At 36.6% G+C, this 10,487-nt stretch overlaps 1 protein-coding gene across 1 annotated transcript in view; it reads right to left on the minus strand.

Moving 5' to 3' along the window:
- LOC6493673 (nuclear hormone receptor FTZ-F1) overlaps positions 1 to 10,414 on the minus strand; it is a 43,162-nt gene extending 32,748 nt beyond the window's left edge. The window contains exons 1-2 of the mRNA XM_001958169.4: positions 8,909 to 10,414; positions 6,023 to 7,317 (exon numbers count right to left, since the gene is read on the minus strand). Coding sequence (XP_001958205.1) covers positions 6,023 to 7,166 — 1,144 coding nt within the window. The 5' untranslated portion in view covers positions 7,167 to 7,317; positions 8,909 to 10,414. The remainder of the gene's footprint in view (positions 1 to 6,022; positions 7,318 to 8,908) is intronic.
- Positions 10,415 to 10,487: the final 73 nt, after the last annotated feature.

Raw genomic sequence — 10,487 nt, forward strand, 5'->3', positions numbered from 1 at the left:
TTCATATAACTATAACATAATACATAAAAACTACAAAATTAACCATAAAATACTAATTTTCCACCAAGCTATGCCTTTTGATTTTGATTTAATTCCCTCATTTGCAAACAAAAATGCAACTACTGCTCTTTCTATAATTCTCAAATTTAATTAAGGCAGCAAAACAATAAAATAAATAAACAAATGTTAAGAAAATAGAATGCATCAGAATGCAACTAGGTCAGGGTGCACTTAGAGACAGGGAGAGACAGATACTGCAAGCGGAGAGAGAGAGACTGCACTGCACAAAAAGGAAAATCAATGCGCGTTCTCTGTTTGTTTTTGCTCTCTCTCTCGCTGCATATAGCATATATGTATCCCCACCCATGCCAGCCCCCCCTCCCTATTGGCATTGCAAAATTAGTGCAAGCAGCGCTGCCTGAGCCGGCAGAGTTGCAAACAGAAAATGTGGCACAGGGTCAACTGGCGACCCATTAGCACACTTTTCCACCAAAGAGGGGGGGGGGGGGCGGAAAATGGAGGAGACAGACACCCCAGACATTACGAGACTGAGACTCACTCTCAATGGCATTTGCCTTTTTTCGCCGCTTTTTAAGTTTTTTTTTTATTATTATTCGAGCTAAGGTTAACAACAATAAAATGGGCAAAGCAATGCAGCAACAATAAAACATTAAAGCTGGAGAATAAAAAACAAAATAAAAAACACCTTTTTTCCATTTGCATCATCAGATCGTCAGACAAAAGGTGATGCAACAATGGGAGGTGGTTTTTTGGGGTGATTATACAAGATTAAGATACAAAATATTACTAAAAATTATGGAAATTGTATTTAAAATTGTATTTGAAAAATATTATAGATTTTTTATTCATATAACTCTCGCTCGCTCTCTAATATTGTCTATACAATTAAAAATATAATATATAATGTATGTATATAGTATCTAGTGTACTCTTATCTATACCCCTAACTCCCTTTAAAGCCTGTCAAGAAAATCAAAAATTTAATATATAATACCATTTATTACTAGATTGTATCTCTTAAGAACCCACAACTCTCTATCATGAGTCTCTATCATAACCCTATAAAATTGATTATATTATATAGTATTATATACTAGTATAAGATATTACATGTATTTTCTTTTCATATTTATATTTATATTTATTTATATTTCATTAATTCATTACTGTATTTATATTTCATTTTTATTAGATCTTATCTAAAAAATTCTGCCTTGATATTGTCTAAAAAATCACAAAAAATATTTAAAAAAATCTATTATTAGATTCTGATTCTTAAGAACACATAACTCCCATAATTCTATAAAATCGAAAAGATTATATACCGAGTGTGACAAAATTCTATACTTTTTAGAATCCTCTATAACGGCTTGCCTTATTGTCTTTAAAAGATAGATTTAAAGATTAAAAGAGATATTTTATACCATGTATTACTTTATTTGCTAATCTTAAGTAACTCTCTAAATAACTCTCTCTATAAAGCATATAGAATATATTCTTACTAGATCTAATGTTACAAAAGTAATATATACAAGTTATTATTAGATTGGTATATATCCCATATCTCCCATAACTCTATATACTCTTTAGAACCCCCTATCCCTATACCTCCCTCTATAAAGCCCGCCTTGATATTGTCTATAAATCGTAGTATCATTAACCGCCTTCAATGAAAACCCTGAAAGGTTCAACGATTCCTCTAAACCATAAAACTGAAAAAAGCCTCAACAAAGTAAAGTTAAAAACACACTCCCTTAAGGCCCGTCTAATAGACCAATTACTAAGCAATAGACTCTAATTTGCAAACAAAACAATGATCTAATTGCTTTCATTATCATTATTATTGTTTAAATGTTACAATTGAATGGTTGTGTTTTTTTTTTTGTTTTTAATTTAAGGGCAAACTTAGGCTGATATTTAATTCATTTACACGGTGGGTTGGCTTTCAATGCTCCATCCTTGATGGCATTTGAAAGATTTCTGTTTTCGGATCGGTTGAATAAGCCTATTGGGTTCAATTACCGATTTGCGGTTTTCCAATGAGAAGTGAGTCGTGAGAAAGAATTGCAATTTACACCGCGAGTGTGAATGACCAGAGTGGAGGATAGAATGTGAGGGTTTTCTATAATAGTTACTTATAGTTATAGTTAATTGTTAACAAATTGGAGGTGATACTAAAGACCAGACTAAAAGTCATTGAAGAGGGCAATAATTAGAGGGAGTTTAATAATAAACTACTACTTTAGAATTCTTTTAGAAGCCCCTCTAGTTTCAATCACATTTCTAATTAAATTTAAACATATTCTGGCCCCAAACCGACCTCTTTCTGACTTAAAGCCTTAAACATTTTCCACCAAATCCTTTTTCAAAGTCAACCAACAGCTGTTCGAAGGTCACAGCTTAAATCAGACTACGTGGCAGACATAATTTGCATATAGAGTGACCTTGGAACACCCAAGGACTCGCCACCACACACCCCCTTATGGGGGGTGTCCTTGGCACAGAGCTCTCCAAGCCGCGGCCTTCGCCACAATTAAGAGGACCTTGAAATGCATTCGACGATAGACCTGCCACATACTACATGCTACACATATGTATGTTCTATATGCAGCTTCAATGTCGTGCCCCAATTTGTGGCTGCTATTTAGTTTTCTCTTTTTTGCGTGCATTTTTCAAAATGCAACAAGCTGCTGGCTGACTTTGACCCATTTAGATCCTTTGACGCATGACGACGCCGGCACTAGCCGAGCCAGTGGCAGTAGCAGAGGCAGTGGCAGAGGCAGCAGCCGCAGCAGCGCTGCAATCTATGTCAATGTCAGCCGGCATTGCGGGCGGTGGCATAAACAGCAACAGAGACTGAAGCAGAGACAGAAGCAGAGGCAGAGGCAGTGGCAGCGACAGAGACAGAGGCGGCGGCATCGACAAATAAAAACAACTGAGGCAGAACAAATGCAGCAACAATATAAGTAAGTAATTGCACAGAAAAATACAAAAAAATAGTTTATTTTGTTAAATAATATTTAAATTTAACTAATTTAATTTCATTTATAGAATTTATATATGATTTTAGAGCCAAAAACACCAATTTTGGGCCTCTTTACTTTTAATCAAGCCTACATGGCGTATGAGTGATATTTTATATATAACGTACATTTATATTATTTAAGATTTAAAAAACAAACTAAAATATTGATATTCTTTTTATATAAATTCTTATATTTTATGCAAAAATATACAAATTTGATGATTTTTTCTTTTAAAAATCTGCTTACATGGCGTACGAGTGATATTTTACAAATAGCTTATTTAAGCTATTTTAAAAAAATAACTAAACTTTTTTTACTCTTTTTATATAATTTCTTATAGTTTTTAGACGAAAATACATTAATTTTATGCCTTTTTCTTTAAAATATAAACCTCTAGCAAAGCCCACATGGCGTATGAGTGATATTTTTCGCCGCCATTTTGAAAATCAAAGAAAACAGGGGAAAAAACAGAAAAATCAATTAAAAATATAAAAGAATAAGAAAAAACAAAAAAAAAAGAAACAGAAAACCAACAACAGTTATTCAATATTTTTCCCCACTGTAACCCCACGGAGACAGCCAAAGAGAGAGAGAGAGAGAGAGAGAGAGGTGGAGGTGGAGGAGCCGAGAACACGCGACTGCGAAAAGCACGCCGACTGCGCTGCGGCTGATGCACACAATGACCTTCAAATTTCTATGCAATTTCGCTTTTTGTTTTTGTCTCGCATCCTTGGGCCCAATCTCCAATATTAGAAAACGCAAGCGAGCGCAGCAAATGCAGTGGCAGTAGCAGAGCTAGTGGCAGAGGCAGAGGCAGAGACAGGCCGCAACAGCAACAACAACAATTGGCGTGCTCTTGACCCAAATTCTAATGCCACCTCAGATGACCTTGCTCCATTTTCCATCTCTTTCTAAGGATGAAATAAAAGCAGATGGAAATATTAAGCTGCACTTTGTGGGCTTTACTTCGAAGGTCTTCAGTCTTTAATTTACGAGTATCTTTTATTATTCAAACAAACAACAAAACAAAACAAACAACAAACAAACAAAAAATAAATAAAAGAAAAGATATATTTGTTCACTGCTCTGACATTGCTGAATGTCAATAAAAAATAAAAAAAAAATGTGTTTGCCGCTGACTCAGCAAATGCAATTTTTCGCCAAACAAATAATTCTTTTTTTTTTTATTTTCTGTTTATTTTTATATTTAAGTTTGTAATGTTTGATCGTATATCTTGAACATTTGGCAGCCTCATGTCGCTGTTTGCTCATTTGTTTGCAATTCACGCATCGAGAAACGCTCGAGCGAATTTCGTTTTAATTTGCATTTTGAAATACTCTTTATAAAGAAGACTTTTGATTCATTATTTGGGATATTTACTATTTACTATTTACTGTTTAAAACCATTTAAAAAGGGTATTAAACGTTTTAAAATGGGACTAGAATTTATTTCTGGTATTTAATTATCAGTTTTAAGGTCAAAACATAGTATAAAATGTCAAAAATTTATAAAAATGGAATGTTATATTAATTTTTATACCATAAACTACCTAAAATATACTCAAAAATTAATAAAAAAGACAAAATTAATTTAAATTACCATCCCATACCTTTTTCCAATTTCTTTTTTAAAATGCAAAATATCAAAACATGATATAAAATGTCATAATACGATTTGGAATGGAATGTTAGAACTTTTTACCAAATTTGTATACCATAAACTCCCCAAAATATAGCCCAAAAAGAATAAAAAGAAAAAATAAGTAAGAATACCTTTCCATTTACTTGAATTAAATCTTTCATAACATGATTGGAGAAGTCAAAAATGATAGAACATAACATAACACAATTTAAATTTAATATCTTTTTAAAGAATCGAAATTTTTTACTCTATAAACTCCCAAAAATATATACCAAAAATAAAAAAAACCACAAAATAAACCTCATATTTCTCAGAGCAGAAAATCAGAGCATTTAAATATCGTTGTCCCCGAAACGATGTCGGAAAGTAGGTTAGTTGCATTTTTATAGACATTTCAAATGGATTTTTATGGCTGCATCCGACGCCAGACCAGGCCAGACCAGGCCAGACCAGACTAGGCCGGGCCGCACCACATGGAGCTAACTAAGTGCGAGGCGAGGCTACTACGGGGAATAAAAAGACATATCGACGTGAATATTTAAACTTAACATTGCACTTGGCACACAAAAGATTTAAGACGTCCGACCGACCGATCGACGAAGACAACTTACTGAAAACATCAAGGTTTGCTTCGACTTTTAATTGAAATTGGGTTTAAAATTCAATAAATTATACTTTTTATGCACCAGATTCAGAGAAGTATTTTTATTTTATTTGTTTTAATTTTAATTGCTTTTTTTTTCGTTATATAATGTTTGGTTGGATTTCTTATCGCTTTTTTGCGGTTTCTTGTTGTTATTTTTTCAATAAAATTGTGCTTAATAAATAATTAATTGCTTGCTAATTAATTATATAATAATAATTAATAACAAGTCATTTATTTTTGTAATATTTTTGTCCTCGTTTTGTCATCAAGCTTATTTTTATTATTTATTTAGGTTTTTGTTTTGATTTTTTCACATTTTAAATATTTTATTAAAACACGATGTTTGGTATACATTTTAGTATTTGTAATATATAGTTATTAGTATTTAATTAGTTGATTGTTTTTTAGTATTATTTATTTTTTTTTTATTATTTAATATTATTTGTTGGAATATGTTGCTAGTTGTTATTTATTTTTTGATTATCCCGAAATTATTCTCTCATTTGTTTTGTTTTAAATTCTGTCTTGTTTCATAAATATTTTTAAAATTTTTATTTTTTATGATATATTTTATATTTAACACTTTTTCCATTAACTTCAGAATATTGCCCACTCAATTGCCAAAAAGGGTTTCAAAAAAGGGTCTATCTGAAACTCATTAGATGGAATTAGAAGGAAAGACTTACCTCCTTGATCGTCGATCTCCAGACCGAACTCATCCTCGGACATGGACTCGTCATCTGTGCTGAGATTGGAGCCACTGTGGTTGCCGCTTTGCATGTGATGTTGTTGCTGTTGTTGTTGTGGTGTAGTTGTGGAACTATTCCTATTGGGTGATGTGGTTTTTGGGGCACAAGAACTGGCAGCCAACTCCTCGATGCTGTGCAAGGAGCTCCTTGTGGGATTGGCAGTGTTGTTGTTGTTGTTGGTGGTTGTTGGCGTTGCTGGGGCAGATGGGGTTGTTCCCCCTCCCCCTGCTCCTCCTCCTCCACCCACCCTGGTGGTGGTGCTGATGCGACTATCGTCCTTGCCGACCTGCACCTCAAAGTCCAGCAGCTGAGCAGTGCTGGAGGACAGGAAGTTGCTGGTGGAAACAGAAACGGCAACGGATGTGGAGGAGTTAGCCTCCAGGGGCTTCAACTGATGATACTCCACAATGGAACTCTCCTGGGGATTCTTCTGCAACAGAGCCGGATCTATGCAATCTGTGGTGGTGGCGCCACTGGGATGCGAAAATAGAATATTGGCAAAGGACGGCATCGTCACCGATTCGATTATCACCGAATTACCCGACGATCCTGTCACTGCCTTAGCCTCCACTATATTATTATTATTATTGTTATTGTTATTGTTGTTTTTGTTGGCGCTGCTATTGTTGTTGTTGGCCGCGGTTATCAAGGTCATAGTGTTACTGTTGCTATGCGGATTGGGACTCCCAACAAAGAATCTGTCGCAGAGGCCACTGAGGGAGATGCCACCATCCAACTGGCTGGCATCGATGGTCGGCAGGGAGCTGAAGTTATCGGTTGGGGCACTTGCCACAGATGCTGCACTTGCTGCAGTTACAACAGTGTTGCCTGTTGTTGGTGTTGCACCCACCGACGGTGCATCCTTTTGTTGCAGTTGCAGCTCGGAGTAGAAGGGCAGCATGGGAGAGCTGCCAGCGGCCAGCATTTGATCCTTGTGATGGTGTGGCATGAGAAGATGCTGTTGCACCTCCTGCTGATGATGTTGCAGGTGGAGGTGAGTGCCGCTGGCATCTGTGGCATAGTTGGTGGTGGTGGTGGTGCTGCTGCTCTCGGCCAGCATAGGTACGTTGAAGGTCTCCATTTTGTAGTTAAATCGATTAATTTGTAGTTTTTAATTCAAAATGTTTGTACGATTCGTTGTGATGTGAATTATTTGTTTGTCGGTGATGGCAGGTAGCGATAGTATTAGTTACTAATTTTTTTTTTTTTTAATTGCTTCGTGTTCTACAGTCCTGAAAGAAAATAAAATCAAAAATTTATATTACTTTCAAAAGAAAGTAGGACACGGAATTAAAAGGCCTAGGTCACAGCAAGGTCAGGTCGAAGGTCAGGTCGCTGGGAATGCAGGTTACCAGGCCAAGGTCAACTCTACACAGATACAGGAAAAGAAAAAGCTTTTTCTCAAGCTTTTTTTTTCCAATAATACTTTTTAGATATATTATTTTCGAATTTATTATTCAAACTTGTCAGATAATATTTAAAACTCTTTAAAACTTAAATATTTATTTTCATATTTCTATTTTTAAATAAACTCTTATACATTCAACCCATTAAACTATTAAGAAATTACTTCCAAAAACCAGTTTCTTAACTCATCTTCATTAAAGTTTATTAAATTGAAGTTGTTTTTTTCTTCAGTTGGAAACACTTTTCCACTTCGTAGGACAAGAAACTGGTAATGCTCCCCCTTTGAGGCTCTCGAACCCCTTCTTTCAAGACCTCAAGACCTTTAAGACTTTAATTAACTTTACGCGACTCCAACTGTTTTTCATTTTAGTTGGTTTCTCATCTCATCAACCCCCTTCAGTTACACCATCTTTTCAAAGTTAAATTTTAGGAAAAAAAAGTATCTCAACTAGAAGCTATAAAGTTACACTGGAAACAATACTTTATAGGTTCTTTTTGAGGTATTTATAGTTAAAATATTTATAGTTAGAGCCTAAATATAGTTTAATTATAGTTAGTATAGTTCTATTTAAAGCCAAGTCCTCTAAATGTCCGTCTGTCCGCTTGTCCGCTCATCTGTTACGTTTCTAAGCAAACTTTCAGATACAATCGCACAGTTTAAAAGCTTATAAGTTAACATTTTGGGCTTATAGTAGCCATTCTTGACCAATAAACTATATGCTATAACCTTCACCTCCTAGTCCTTCCAAATGTCCGTCTGTCCGCTTGTCCGCTATTCTGGTTAGTTTCTTGGACAACTAACCTATCAGTTTAAAAGCTTTTAAGTTGAAATTTTGGACATAAAGTCCTCTCTTCTTTGCACATAGCATCCTGCATAGCAGCCATCTAGGATCTAAGAACTATATCTTATAACCTCCTTCACCTAGTCCTTACAAATGTCCATCTGTCCGCTTGTCCGCGTATCTGTTTGTTTCTAAGACTCCTAGTTGCTCAGTTTACAAGCTATTCGCTTGAAATTTTGGACATACTTCCTCTTTTCCTTTCAAATAGTATCCTACATGAATACTATGTACATCCTGGATCAAAATACTATATCCTCTAACCCCCAAGTATCTAAAAAATCTCAAAACTCATAACTTTACTATAGTTTTTCAGATACAATCTTGAGATACAATTATCTTGAAGATCTACATATATCTTGAATAGTTATAACTTTAGTAACTTTCGTTTAGTTTTTCAGATACAATCTTGAATTACAATTATCTTGAAGCTCTACTTTATGAGAAAAAGTTCTTAACTGAAAGCCTATATCCTCCATTATAAGCTCCTTAAAGCTCTATCCCATTGTTCTCTGTGTAGAATAGAGGCCTTGCCACAAAAGGGAGCTTGGGGAGTTGGATCGTAGCTTCCTCTTACCTTTCATGCAGCTTACGGCTCTCGCTTTCTGCTCTTCTGGCCTGTTCCTTGTGGTTATTGTTGTTCTGCGCATGCGCCCCCGGATTTCCATGAATTCCAAGACGCAGATCGGAAGAAGAAGAGCTGGAAGCTGCCGCCACTCTCTCTCGCGCGCTCTCTCTGTGTGCGCTCTCCCTTTTTTTTATGTATACAAAAAACCAGTTGGAACCGAAAGCAAAAGTTCTATTATTATGCTTTTGACTGTTTTGTTGTTGTTGTTGTTGGCGGTGGTGATGGTGGTGTTGCTTTTGGATTTCCGCACTTTTATTTCTCTCTATTTTGTTTTGTGCGATGCTTCGCGATGGGAATTCGCATTTGGGGTAAGAAGGAGAACGCGAATTTATAATTCGCAAAACAAAACTTGCGTGTGATTCATTTCGCTGATCGTTTCTTCTTCTCTTCTCACCAGGCTCTCTCCACCAGGCCCAGTGTCGCTCTCGGGCTCTCTGTATTCTCCCTTTGGCATCCGCCTTCTCCCCCCACACGGATTGCAGCAACAGTTTCCGCCTGTTCCAGCAGCTGCGGCGAGAGCTTTTTCAGCATATTTTTGTCGCCCCCCTCGCACACGCACACACACACACACGCGACGCCGAACGCATTTGCGAATTTTTTGGTTTGTTGTTTCCTTTTCTATTTTTTTTTGTTTTTCGCTCTTTTGCGATAACCGATTGTTGTTTCTATTTCCTCTATATATTTTAGGTTGCAAATTGTAGGGGGGGATAGAATGAAAAAAGAACTACTTCTTGCACAATCGTCGTCGCACGCGCGCAACAAGCGAAAAGCTCTCCTCCGCCACACCGAAAACAACAACTATAAATTGCAATTCCTACTACACACACACATTTAAACACTTGGCGCACTTGTATGTATGCGTTCGGGGGGTTCTGCTGGGGATTTGTGTTGTTGTTGTTCCTTTCGAGAGGGATAGGGGGTGGGGGCTGCTAATTTAGAGCGCTGTTTCTGCTCCAATTCTATGACACAACGCTATCTCTCTCGCTCCCCCGTACCACTAGCTAGTTGTTTTTTGTGATAATTTCATAAAAATTGCACATTTAAATTAGCGAACGACGACGACGACGGAGACGGCGACCGTGACGCGGGTGGGTGAGGAGGAAAACGGAAGGGCGAAGAAACATACTCCCGTTACGGACGCATCGGAAATATAAAATATATATACACACACACACACACCCAGTAATTGGCGAGTGTTCTTGTCTTTTTTTTTTTTGGCTTGTGTTTACTCTCACTTTCCGCTCGCCTCTATTATCTGTCTATGCGCTAGGCATTTGTTTATTGTCTGGATGCCTGGATCAGTAGTTTTATTTTTTGGGGAAAACTATCCGCGGAGCCGCGCACAACGCACGCGAAAAAATTAGGTCTGTAGGCCACACAAAACGGGAACACAGAGAACACAGAACACTGTGTTGGCGTAGGTAGATTAAAGCTCTCCCATACAAGCACAGTTTTTGGCGTTGCAAGAAGAAGACTAAAAGCCCTCGGACTACATACAGATGCAATATCTCGTATACGGATACACGTG

This window comes from Drosophila ananassae, chromosome 2R, assembly GCF_017639315.1.
Source record: "Drosophila ananassae strain 14024-0371.13 chromosome 2R, ASM1763931v2, whole genome shotgun sequence".
Lineage (NCBI taxonomy): Eukaryota > Metazoa > Arthropoda > Insecta > Diptera > Drosophilidae > Drosophila > Drosophila ananassae.